Source organism: Oryctolagus cuniculus, chromosome 14, assembly GCF_964237555.1.
Source record: "Oryctolagus cuniculus chromosome 14, mOryCun1.1, whole genome shotgun sequence".
Classification (NCBI taxonomy): domain Eukaryota; kingdom Metazoa; phylum Chordata; class Mammalia; order Lagomorpha; family Leporidae; genus Oryctolagus; species Oryctolagus cuniculus.
In genome coordinates, this window is record NC_091445.1 from 2,206,060 (window position 1) to 2,220,246 (window position 14,187).

The 14,187-nt window shown below is 40.4% G+C and overlaps 1 protein-coding gene across 8 annotated transcripts in view; it reads right to left on the reverse strand.

The window, feature by feature from the left end:
* The window catches only part of AP3B1 (adaptor related protein complex 3 subunit beta 1), a 269,538-nt gene that overhangs the window by 151,218 nt on the left and 104,133 nt on the right, over positions 1-14,187 (reverse strand). For all 8 annotated transcript variants that reach the window (XR_011381834.1, XM_051837573.2, XM_070056312.1 and 5 more), the window contains one exon: positions 5,611-5,766. Coding sequence is in view for 7 of the 8 variants with exons in the window: in XM_051837573.2 (XP_051693533.2) it covers positions 5,611-5,766 (156 nt within the window). In the remaining variant the exon portion in view is untranslated. The remainder of the gene's footprint in view (positions 1-5,610; positions 5,767-14,187) is intronic.

The following is a 14,187-nucleotide window of genomic DNA, read 5'->3' on the forward strand; positions in this document are numbered from 1 at the left end:
AAAAAGACCAATACTATATGTTCTCCCTGATCTGCAGTAACTAAGAGAATACCAAAAATGTCATGTACAGAAGTGAAAGTGACATACTGAACTCTGATGATTGTTCACAGCCCTTGTCTCCGCTTCCATAGTCTTGGCAGCTTATGACAAGAGCCTCGGGTGATTACTGACTCAACTGTTAAATCAACAACAGGATGACTCCTGTGCACTTACTCCCCATGTAGGATCTCTGTCCTTAATGTGCTGTACTATGAAGATTAACAGTAAAAAAAGTCTTCAAATAGTACTTTATGCTTTGTGTGTCTGTGTGGGTACAAACTGTGGAAATCTTTACTTAGTACATACTAAGCTGAACTTTTGTAGATAAAGATAATTAAAAATGAATGTTAATGGCCAGCACCACGGCTCACTTGGCTAATCCTCTGCCTGTGGCACCAGCACCCCGGATTCTAGTCCCAGTTGGGGTGCCAGATTCTGTCCTGGTTGCTCCTCTTCCAGTCCAGCTCTCTGCTGTGGCCCAGGAAGGCAGTGGAGGATGGCCCAAGTGCTTGGGCCCTGCACCCGCACGGGAGACCAGGAGGAAGCACCTGGCTCTTGGCTTTGGATCGGTGCAGCGTGCCGGCCGTAGCAGCCATTTGGGGGGGTGAACCAATGGAAAAAGGAAAAATTTTCTCTCTGTCTCTCTCTGTCTAACTCTGCCTGTCAAAAAAAAAAAAAAAAAAAAAAAAAAAAAAAAAAAAAGAATGTTAATGAAGAATGGGATGGGAGAAGGAGTAGGAGATGGGATGGTTTGTGGGTGGGAGAGTGGTTATAGGGGGAAAAACCATTATAATCCAAAAGTTTTAATTTTGAAATTTATATTTATTAAATAAAAGTTTTCTTAAAAAAAGGCTATAAAAGTTGCTTAAGGGAAATGAGCTTCTATAGCATTTTTTAAAAAAAGAAGAAATAAAGGGCATGAAAATTGGAAATGAGCAAGTCAAGTTGTCACTGTTTCCAGATGACATGATCATGTGTATGAAAACTCAAAATATTCTACCAAATAACTATCAAAACTAATAAACAAATAGAGCAAAGTTTCTAAATACGAAACTAATGTACAAAATCAGCAGCACTGCTACACATCAAGAGAGAATTACTTGAAAAAAAAGCAATCCCATTTCTTATAGATACCAAAAACAAACAAAACTCTAGGAATACATTTCACCAAAGAGGTGAAAGATCTCTACAATGAAAACTATAAAACAACAATGAACGAACCTGAAGACTGTCCAGAGATGAAAGACATCCTGTATTCATGGATTAGAAGAATCAGCACTATTAAAATGTACATACTACGCCAAACAATGTATATATTAGATTCAATGTAATCCTAATCAAAATACCAATCACATTTTACAATGTATATATTAGATTCAATGTAATCCTAATCAAAATACCAATCACATTTTGCACTAGAAAAAACACTACTAAAATTGAAAGGAACCACAAAAACTCTGAATAGCCTAAGCAATCGTGAACAAAAAGAACAAAGTAGGAGGCTTTTTATAATCTGACTTCAATATATACTACGAAGTGGGGCAGGTGTTTGGCCTCGCCTAGCAGTTAGGATGCTGGTGGATACCCACACTCCATGGCCCTGATTCTAGCTTCCTGCCAGTGTGCACCCTGGAAACAGTGAGTGATGACTTAAGTAACTGGGTCCCCGCCATCAATATGGTGACTTCCCAGAGGCTGACTTCAGCCTGGCCCAACCCCAGGAGTTGCAAGCATTTGGGTGCTAAATCACAAATGAGAGCTGTCTGTCTCTCTAATCAAAGAAAAATAAAGAAACTAATCAAAACAGAACACTATCAAGTTATCATAATTATAACAGGCATAAAAACAAACACACAGAAAAACAGAATAGGGAGACTAAAAGTAAACCCATGAATCTACACCCAACTGATCCTCAAGAGAAGAGCTAAGAATGTGCACTGGAGATAGGACAGTCTTCTGAATAAATGAAAAATCAGACATCCACATACAGAAGATTGACACTAGTGGGGCCCGTGTTGTCACCCATGTGGGAGACCCTCAATGGAGCTTTGGGCCCCGGACTTTGGACCAGTCCAGGACCAGGCATTGTGGCCATTTGAGGAAGAAGAAAAATGACACTAGATCCATTCCCCTATCACATACAAAAATCAACTCAAAATGGCTTAAAGACTTAACTGTAAGATCTGAAACTATCAACTAGAAGAAAACATAAGGGAGTCACTTTGCAACACTGAAATAAGCAAGGGTTTTTCCACTTCAGAAACCCTGAAAGCACAGGAAACAAAAGCAAAACAAAGCAAAGAGTATTTTATCAAGTTATAAGCTACTGCACACCAAAGTAACAACTGGCAGAATGAAGAGACAACCTACAGAATGGGAGATTATCTGTGAATTGTAGCTCTGAAGAAGAGTTAATCAACAGAATATACAAGGAACTCAAAGAACAGCAACTAACCAAGCAGTCCAACTAAAAATGGGTAGTCCATCTAGACAGACATTTTTCAAACAATGTCCAAAGGGTTCATGAGAAAAGGGTCAATATCACTAATAATCAGAGAAATGCAAATCAAGCCCACAGTGAGGTATCTCCTTACTCCACTTAGATTTGCTATAACCAAAAAGTCAAAAAACAAGTGCTGGTGAAGATGTTGAGAAAAGGGAACACATGCATGTTGTTGATAACAATTATTACAGCCACTGTGGCAAAAACAGTATACGGTTCTTCAACAGACTCAAAACAGAACTACCAAACAGCCCAGCAACCCACTGTGGGGTACGTACCCCAGGGAAACGAAACGAATGTGACGAAGAAGCATCTGCGTCCCCATGTTCAGCACTATTTACAACATCCAAGAAGTGGAGACAGCCACTCAGGACAGGACAAAGAAAACGTGGTCTATAAACACAATGGAATGTTAGTTGGCCATATAAAAGGATGAAACCTCATTCCATCAACAAGGATGAAACTGGAGGTTATTAGGTTAAGTGAAATCAGCCAGGAATAGACTAAGTATTCCATGATCTCACTCACACGTAGGATCTTAAGTTTCGGAGCAGAAAGCTGTTTACCAAAGGCTGATGAGAATACAGGGGAGGGAGAGATGAGGAAAAGTCAATGGGTAGTAAGGTACAGTTACACGGGAGTAGGAAGTGATGGTGTCCTAATGCATAGTAGGATTGCTACACACAATGATAATATACTGCAAAATTTTCACAGAAAATAAAAAGCAGTAACAAAGAACTTTCAATGTTTTTATCATAAAGAAATGATAAGTGTTTGAGGTACTATATATGTTTACTTCATTTTGAACCATTATAAAATATATACTTATATTAGAATGTCATTTTTCTTTGTCACATTTTCTGTGTTACAAATTTTTAGTTAAATACAGAAAAATCAATACATTTAAGTAGTGATTAAAGGAATCCATTAAAATAATACATTTAAATCAGCACTATTTGAAATGATTTTTTTTTTAATGCAAAACTTTAAAAATAGTCTTTGGTTCAAAGTCATTAGGGGTGACTGTCTCACAGTGTAAGAGTAATGTGATTCCTCTACATGCCTGCACACTTAAACTCCCTCAAATACACAGTGAAACACGTGAACGGTGCAAAAACACAGCTACCCAAGTTATATAATCTTGTCTTTTGGCTTGGGAGATGTATTAATACCTCTGTATTTCTGCCTGAACTATAAACTGTAACACGTAGCTGGCAGGAAAGACCTTTACATATGCCTCAGCACCACACCGCACGTGAGGAAGACAAAACAGAGCTGCTTCTAGCAAAAAGGAATTCTTAAAAATACAACTTGCAGGGGCCTAAATTTACTGTCGTTTGGCATTTGTTGTATTTTTTCATTACAAGAATGTTTTATAGCTCTGAAAGATAAGTAAGGAATTTTTGGAGTGGAAGACTCTCATTTCTTCTCATGTGATTAACATATACATTCCCTTAAATTTAAAATCTTATAAATTAAGAGAATCTCAATTAATGACTGTCCTACTCTACAAAATGACAGTAATTTTTACATCTATTAAAACACATGGCTAATAAGTATCAGTATACAATGAAAGGGAAACTGAAGTTTAATTTTAATGTATTTTACAGACAATAAATTAAATCCTATTCTACTACAAATAGTAAGCCCACTCCAGAGGCAAGAAAGTAAACTACATTTTCTATGTATGTCATTTCCAGTTGGTATGTCATTTATTGCAGTATACTAGAGAGGACACTTCTAGTGTATCAGTCAGGACAAAGGACTTAAATGATCATCTTCTCCCTCAGGAATATTGACAAATGCATCATAAAGTTCCTTCAGTACTGAGTTTGATACATATATGGGATCACCTGGAAAAGCCATGAGGGAGGCTCCTTAAAGTTCAGAATTCAGTAAGAATTAAGATTCGGTCTCACAGGTCTTCCACAGTCACATCACGCATGTTAATAAAAAGTCTATCCTATCAGCCCTTTTCTCTTGTTAACCCTCTACGCCACTTTCCCCTGACTCAGACTGTTAGAACAGCCTCTATTCACTGACTCCAACCCCTGCCTCCACTTCAGTCTACACAGCACTGACCAATCAGGTTTCCTGAAGCAAATTCTCAGTCTCTGTATAAACATGAAGATAAGGTTGTTAAAAAAAAAATCACAATTCCTCAAAAACAAGCTTTTACATTCACCAACACCTTAAAAACAAGGAATCAAACCAACATGGGAGAAACACTGCAAACTGCCTCTATTCGCTTCACCATTTGAGAAAAATCTTGCTAAGTATTTGAAACATAAAATCAATTTTCAATATAAAATTAAATTTACAGTGATTCAATATTAAACCAGAGTTTCAGATGGAAAATCAGAGACATAACCAGCATTCGACAAAACTAGTTACTCTAAAACACAAGTACATTTTATAACATCAGTGAAATACCATTTTTTGTTGTCACTGTACTGAAAAATGATGTGGAAACTAAATTACCACATGTGAAGTAAAAACCTCTGCTAATTACTAAGATACACAAAGCTCTAAGCTCTAAATTCTTAAGAATCAAAAACTTAAAGTAATGCAAGTGAAGTTCCGCACACTAGAAGTTTTTATGAACAGAAGAGAACAGTGAGTTAAGAATGTTTTCTGACAGGCGTCTGGCCTGTAAGTGAAGGCGTGGGCTAACACATCTGCGTCCAACAGCACAGTACTTGGGTACTGTGTGCTCCCAGCCTCCGGAGCACGCCGGCCCTGGGAGGCAGGGGTGACACTCAGGCAGCTGAGCCTGTGGGATCTGAGGAGCTCCCTCTCATGAACTAGCAAACTCCACCACACACAGGGACAACTACTAAGTGCCACGTGAATAGTTTTAAAGTGTATTTCAACAAAAGGCTGAAATACATTGAAACAGCAAAATCTGGGTTCTAGTGTTTAGTTTATATCCCACACTGCATTTTCAAGCATTCATTACCAACACTCGTCTGTAAACAAATAATCTACTTGCACACCACAGTGCTCACTGAACCCAGGCACTTCCAGTCAGGGCTCAAGCATCACTGCTCTGAACGGCTTCAACGCACCGCGGCGTTTCGGCTCTGAAGCAAAGGCTTCGTGTTTCTGATCAACAGCCGGTGGTCTGGGTCCATGGCATACGGTTTCTTCCTCCTCTCAGTCCCTTCCCTCTGCTCATCGTCAGACTCATAGAAGTTCTTCTCACTGTCTTCAGCACCGCCATCCTGCAAGGGAAGACATTGAATCCCAAGGTCAGCTCAGATCCGAAAGACACTATGAAGACTCACTGAGCAGTTCAGGAACATTTTTTTTTTTTTTAACAAAAAGACATTTTTCTATAGAATACTGCTTGGGTGACTTGAAAGTAACCCACAATCTGTATGAAATAAAGACCTCGATTTTCCTCATAGTTTTAACAAAGTAACTGCTACTTAAGGCTATCCATAACGCTTCTGCTGCACTACACAGTCCACCTCTGAACATCAAATCTCTATAGAAGTGCCTACCATTGCTCAAAGGGAACACTTGACCACAAGGTTTCAGTGAGCTCCCATAACAGGAGACCACGTGAAAGCCAGAAACTATTTCCATAAATTGTAATCACTCTGTATGAAGACCAAAGGGACAGAAAGAAGAGAAGCACTCTGTAAACAGTAACATAAACATCAAAACAGCTTGACAGGAAAAACTGGAAATTAAGTAAGTCCTGAGTTTTTCAGAAAAGGTCACAGTGTGAGGATTAGGAATCCATCTGTGTTCATCTTAGGTTTTTACTTGGAATCTTAACTGTCTCTGTCAAAAGATTTTTGGTGCCCCAAACAAGCAAGCAAACAAAAAGCACACATACACAGTTAGTATCCATGTAGATCCAACTCAACCAGGGTTTAGAGGCAACTGCCACTGCCAAGTATCTGAAACAAGGAGTAGTCCCACCCTGCCCTCAGGTTTACTTCCCCAGTTTCTGTTATCCATGGTCAACTGCATTCTGAGAATACTTAAAATACCAGAAATAAACAATGAGTAAGCTTTTAACTACATGCCATTCTGAGTAGTGGGATGCACTCTCAGACCCTCTCAGCCCATTCTACCCACAAGGAGAATCGTCCTTCTGTTTTGCAAATCTACACTGCACAGCCAGCAGCCTGCTCTTCACTCAGCAGTCATCTTGGTTAGGACATCCACAGTAGCACAGCGCTGTGTCCAAGGAACCCATACTTTACAACGGCCCACAGTGCAAGAGCAGTCACCATGCCAACAGCAGGGGTATGTCAAAGAAAAGCTGCGAAGTGCGCCCTTCCAGGGAAAAGGTCCAATTCCCTACCTAGTGAGGAAGGTGGGTGGGGGGGAGATTTCGCACTGAGTTTGCTAAGACTTATAATAAGATACTGCTGCTAATCCCTTACTGTGCTCAATTCATAAACTAAAATCTATCACAGGCACACAAGTATAGGAAAAAACATAGTATACACAGGGTTCTGTACGAGCTGCAGTTTCAGGCAGGCACCACTGTGGGTCTTGGAATGCATGCTCCTGGGATGGGCGCCGACTCGCGGTATGGACACACTGGACAAGCCTCCCCACCCGCCCCGCCCCACTGTGAGTGGACCATCAATGAGGCACTTGTAGTTCTCGTCAGAGAGCTATAGAGAGAAGATGAGTGGGGCACCAGAAACCCAGTCACCTGCAGGAGCCAACAAGCACAATCCCCCTTCGGCATCGGCACTGGCTCAGCGGGGAGCATTAACTACCCCTGCGGCCGGCCGACCAGCAACGAGCTGGCGCCCATTCCCTGTGGCAGCCGTGCTCACCAGCATCGGCTGCACAAAACGCTTCCTGAGGGACCAGTCTCCGGGTGTTCAAGAACAGCTTTCCATAAGAGAAGCCACTCATTTCCCAAGAGACACGAAGATCTCAAACAGGATGAAAAAAAATAAAAAATAAAAAAGGTACTAGAAGATACCAAGAAGACATCAAGGATATCAGAATTATCTGACAAGAATTTTAAAGCAGCCATCACAAAAAAGCCTCAATGAGCAATGAGCATCCTTGGAACAAAGAAAGAGAAAATCTAAACAAAAACAACAGCTAAAACAAAGGAGCGAACGGGTATGTTACATCTGGTAACTACAAGAACCACAACCTACAGCTTAGTGAATGGGAGCGAAAGCAGAAGGGAAGGACAGAGGAAACAAGCAGGGAACTGGAACAAAGACCAACAAAAACCATCCAATCCACCGCAGAGGGAGCAAACCTGGGGCAAACACAGAGAAAGAAAAGAAGAACCTCAGGACCTGTGGCGTCACAACGAAACACCTAATATCCTTCTCCTCTAAACCCTGGAGGGAGAGGGAAAGAGGGAAAGAGGGAGGGCTGAAAACCACTCAAAGCAATTATGGCTGCAGACTTCCTAACCGTGGTAAGACGTCAGAGCAGGAAGCTGCCGGCGTGAGAAATCCCAAAAGGGTAAATATCACACATCACAGCCAAACTTCTGAAGATTAAAGACAAAAAAATCTGAAAGTAGCATAAAGGAACAACGCTTCACTCATAGGAGAAAAACAACTGAAATCACAGCAGATTTCTCAACAGCCATGGCAATCAGAAGTGCGGAGGGAGAGGCACTGCCAACAGCAACAAAATACGACACCCAGCAAACATATCCTCAAGAATGAATGGGGGGGGGGGGATCAAGATGATTTTGGATGAAGAGAATTAACGGAATTTGCCACCAAATTCCCCACCAAACAGACCTGCTCTAAAAGAATGCTGAAGGAAATTCTTCCAAAAAAGGAAATGATAAATGATGAAATCTTTGGATATCAGGGAGAAAAAAGAACATAGTAAGAAAAAATATAAGTACAGTGCTTACTTCTCTAAGTCTTCTAAATTGCATTAGATAACTGATGCAAAAACACACGCAAATGACATACTTACTGAAAATTATATTTTTAAGTAAGCAAAGAAAAGGAAATAGTTACAATTTTTACCAGACTGTAACATGAAGACAACAGTAGGCTATGATGTTAAACAATTCAAGAAAGCACTAAAACAGCTGTACAAAGAGATACAATCAAAACAGTTACAAATAAAAATGGAATTCTGTAAACTGTCCAGATAATGCACTGAAAGGAGAGAGACAGAAAGGAAGAGCAGAGAGAACAAACAAAAAACAATATGACAGAATTCAGGCTTAGAACTCAATTAATTAATTTGATTACCTGTAAATAAATATCCCAAGTAAATGACAAAGATTGGTAAGATGGATTGAAATACGTGACACAAATTTATGCTGCCCACAAAAAATTCACTTCAAATACAAAAGCAGGTCAAAAGTAAAATGACAGAAGACAAAATTCTATGAATATGGTTATACATCATGTAATTTCATGTACATACCATTCTTGAAATGACAAAATTATAGAAATGGAGAAAGAATAGTGTTTACAAAGGCTGAGGAACAAGGGGTCAGGGTTAAGTGGATTTAGCCATAAAACCAACACAAAGGATTCTTGCGCAGGCAATGCTGTGAGTCTCAACCATCAGCATCCCAGCCTAATACTGAACTAAAGGCTCACAAGCTACCACCGAGGGAAACTGAGTTAAGGTTACACCAGATGCCACTGAATTACTCTAAAAAAAAAAAAAAAAAAAAGATTTATTTATTTATTTGAAAGGCAGAGTTGCAGAGGCAGAGGCAGAAGGAGAGAGAGGTCTTCCATCTTCTGTTTCAATCCCTAGATTGCTGCAACCACAGGGCTGCACCGATCTGAAGACAGGAGACAAGAGCCTCTTCTGGGTCTCCCACGCTGGTGCAGGGGCCCAAGGACTTGGTCCATCTTCAATGCTCTCCCAGGCCATAGCAGAGAGCTGGAACGGAAGTGGATCAGCGCAACTTGAACCGGCGCCCATGTGGGATGCCAGCACTGCAGGCGGCAGCTTTATCCGCTATGCCACAGCGCTGGCTCCTGAATTACTTCTTATAAATCCATGTGAGTCTAAATGATCTTAAAATAGTTTAAATAAAATTAAGGAATTAAAAATCAGTAAATCAGTTAAAAGCACTATGAATGTATTCATTCATGGTTAAAAAAATAATTGAAACATTTTAAGTTAAGATCATTTGCTGTTCTCCTACTAATAAGTGCTTTCAAATAATGTACAGTTTTACCTAAATCTTGATGTAAGTATTACTGGAAAATATTTAATCACAAGCACAATTTTTAGGTCTCTCAGAAATAAAGAAAATGAGTTATTGATATGAGTTACTGTTTTTTTAAAATCCATAATAAAAAAATTTTTGGTGATTATCTAAATAGAATACTCAAAATATTTCTGTTCTTTGAAACCAACAATTTTTAAAATAATACCTTTCTTCAAACTTAAACTAGAAATTATAACATCTTCATTTTCCTTTGAATACACAATTCAAAATAAACAAACCACTTGCCTCTCAGTGCTGAAAAAAAAAAGAAAAAGAATGCAACCAGCATTGTGGTGAGAAGGTTAAGCCACTGCCTAGGACATCTGCATCCCGCTATGAGCACCAGTTTGAGTTCCCGGATGCTCCACTTTTTTTTTTCCTTAAGATTTATTTATTTATGTATTTGAAAGGCAGAGTTACAGAGGGAGGGAAGGAGGTCTTGGATCCACTGGTTCACTCCCGAAATGGCTGCAATGGTTGGAGCTGGGTCGATCTGAAGTCAGGAGCAAGGAGTTTTTTCCGAATCCCCCACGTGGGTGGGTGCAAGGACCCAAGCACTTCAGCCATCTTCTACTGCTTTCCCAGGCCATCAGGAGGCAGCTGGATCAGAAGTGTAGAAGCTGGGTTGCAAACCGGAGCCCATATGGGATGCTGGCACTGCAGGCAGCAGGTTTACCTTTTGTGCCACAGAGCTGGGCACCAGATGCTCCACTTCCGATCCGGCTCCTTGCTAACGTGCTTGGGAAAGCAGCAGAAAATGGCCCCAGTAATCGGGCCCCTGTCAACTACATGAGAGCCCAGGATACAGTTCCAGTCTCCTGGCTTCTGCCTCAGCTGCTGCAGCCATTTGTGGGGTGAACCAGCAGGTGGAAGATCTATCTCTTCCCTCTGTCTCTCACTCTCTCTCTTAACTCTGTGTTTCAATAAAATAGATCCAAAAAAAAAAAAAAAAAAAAAGACTATAGTTGAGACAACCCTTTATCTCAAGACCAAACTTGAGCGGATATTCTTTAATGAAGCTTCAGGTGACAGCAAGCAGTTCTATTGAATGCCTTAGTAAACCAATAAATGATAGAAAGTATCAAATACACAAGCACTTTATAACTACAGTCGAAGAATAGGGACTCACCTACCATCTGAAATACTGTTAAACCAACAACATTCCAATTTACTGAAGATGATAAATGATAAAAATATTCTATTAAAAAGCACTATAACTAGCAAATAAAATCCTCAAATGCACATATAAACATTTATTCATTCCACTCTTTTTTACAGCTAACTTAAATACTTTATTACACTTCAGACGTTATTTTAATGAAGCACATATTTGTATTGCTTATTTTACTGCAAAAATTTTTAGGATTTTGGTAGTAATTTTAGTAAGGATATTTCAAAGGAGTAATATATTTTCATTAGTATCTCTCCCACACAAAAAGTCAAGGATCTCATACAGTGATTAAGACTTCTACAAAATAACATTTAATACATAAATTATAATTTCCTAAAATAAAAGGAATTTGAAATAACATATTTAGAGTTTGAATAATGGGATCACGAAATGACAAACATTAAGAACATCTTGCTCACAGCTAAAATAGTTGCCATGAATTACTGTTTGAACGCCTATTCCAGGGCAGTTATTTGGTCTAGCAGCTAAGACGACAGTGAAGACACCCACTTCCCGTCGCCAGGTGCCTTGGTTAATTTCCAGCAGCCACTGCAGGCATGTGGGATGTGAATCACGGGATGGCAGCTTGCACAGAGGTGTTCCTTCCTTCTGTGCCTCTCTCTTTCTATCCTTTGTTCCTGTGCACCCAGCCCTTACCCTAGTTCCCACCCTCCAACTCAAACAAAAATAAAGTATACTCATAAGAAATTCTCTTTTATCTTTCATAAAATTTACATTTAGTACTAAGTCATCATGGCACAGTACTTTAGATTTGGCTCTCCCACTGACTAGCTAAGTATGTACCAACTACATAATGCCAAGTTGGATCCAAATGGAAAAAAAAACTGCAAGGGAAGGGCTGCTGTTTTTACGAGGATAACGCAATGAACCAGCTGAGGCTCCCATGGAGGACAGGAGCCAATCTCCATGAACACGTCTGAATCTGTAACAGTGCAGACAGGTTCTCTTAGGTAATCAACCAATCAGAACCGACAGAGTGTGGTTATACCAGGAGGACACATCATTCTGGTATCAGTGCTGCTCTATGATCATGGGAAATGACTTTTTAAGTTTTCGTTTTTCCTTTTCTTTCCTTCCCAGAAACATTTTACTGGATACAAACTTCATACATTTCAAAATTACAACTGCAGAACACGGCGATTCTTCCTACCATACTTGCCCTCCCACCCCTTTCCCTCCTCCCTTTCCTATTCCAACTCTTATTTTTTACTAAGATGTACTTTCAATTTGCAATTAATTTTATATACTATGATTAACTCTATGTTAAGTAAAGAGTTCAACAATTAGCATAGAAAAAAACCTGTTTCTCAACAGTTCAGACACGGGCTGTTCAAAGTCACTGCTTCTCAAACCGTAAATTTCACTTCTACAGATGCCTTTAAGTGCTCTATTAGTTATCACAGGTCATGGAGAACATACGGTATTTGTTCCTTCGGGACTGACTTATTTCACTAAGAATGATGTTTTCCAGTTTCATCCATTTTGTTGCAAATGACAGAATTTATTTTTTTCTGCCATGTAGTATTCCCTGGTGTACATATCCTATAATTTCTTCATCCAGTCTTCAGTTGATGAGCCTGTGGGTTGATTTAGTGTCTTTGCTATTGTGAACTGAGCTGCAATAAACAAAGGGGTTACAGATAACTCTTTCTTTGCTGATTTCATTTCCCTGGGGTAAACTCCCAGGAGTGGGACGGCTGGTCACATGGTAGGTGTGGGGAGCAATTCGGACTAGACTGTTACTGGAATTAAGACTTATTCTATGCATCTGCTCTCCCACAATATGGCGCTGAGAAGGGAGTAACAGCTTCTACACAGCTGCCTCCAGTTCAACCAACAAACAGCAGGACCTGCTCCTGATTGGAGGAGAGCAGCGTGCTCGGCGTGTGGGTAGCAGAGTTGGGATTGGTGGAAGAGGACTATAAAGGAGGAGAGAGACAACATGCACCAGGAACAGCTATCCGAATAACACCTGAGCAGCCCCCGAGAGAGCCAGCCGGCGGTGTGCCGCTCCCCCGCGGAAGTGGGGAAAGTGGCAGGGGGAACCGCCCTTCCACGGAGGTGGAAGGGACAGTAGCCAACCCGGGAAGAACCAGCAGCAAACCCGGGGAGGGCCGAGCAGACAAAAGAACAGCGCAGGGTCCTGTGTCGTTCCTCCACGAAGACGGGGAGCGACAGGTAGGTCTATATTCAGGTTTCTGAGGTATCGCCGTCTTCTATAGGAGCTTTACCAGTTTACACTGCCACCCACAGTGGACTGGGGTACCTTCTCCCCACACCCTCGCCAGCATCTGCTGTTTGCTGATTTCTGTACGAAAGCCATCCTAACAGGAGTGAGGTGAAACCCCATTGTGGTTCTGATCAGCATCTCCCTGATGACTAGTGATCCTGAGCATTTTTTCGTGTGTCTGTTGGCCACTTGGATTTCTTCTTTAGAAAAAAGTCTGTTTAAGTCCTTTGCCCATTTCTTAAGTGGGTTGTTTGTTTTGTTGTTGTTGAGTTTCTTGAGAGTTCTTTATATATTCTGGTTATTAATTCCTTTTCAATTACATGGTTTGCAAATAATTTCTTCCATTTTGTTGGTCTCCTTTTCACTTTGCTCAGTGTTTCTTTGGCAATAGAGAAGCGTCCCAATTTGATATAACCCCATTTGTCAATTTTGGCTTTGACTGCCTGTGCCTCTGGGGTCTTTTCCAAGAACACTTTGCCTAGGCCAACGTCTTGCAGGGCTTCTCCACTGTTCTCTAAATTTGATGGTGTCAGGTCACAGATTCAGGTCTTCAATCCATTTTGAATGGATTTTTGTGTACAGTGCGAGGTAGGGGTCTTGCTTCATACTTCTGCATGTGGAGATCCAGTTTCCCAGCACCGTTTGTTGAAGAGACTGCCCTTGATTCAGGGATTGGTTTTAGCTCCTCTGTCAAACATAAGTTGGTTGTAGATGTGTGGACTGACTTCTGGCATTTCTATTCTGTCCTACTGTCTATCCATCTGTCTTTGGATCAGTACCAAGCTATTTTGATTATAACTGCCCTGCAGTAGGTCTTGAAATCTGGTATTGTGATGTCTCCAGCTTTGTTTTTATTAAGATTGCTGTAGCTATTCGGGGTCTCCTATATTTCCATATGCATTTCAGCATCATTTTTTCTATATCTGAGAAGAATACCCCTGGTATTTTGATTGGGATTTCACTGAATCTGTAAATTGCTCTTGGTAGTATGGACATTTAATAACGTTTATTCTTCCAATCCA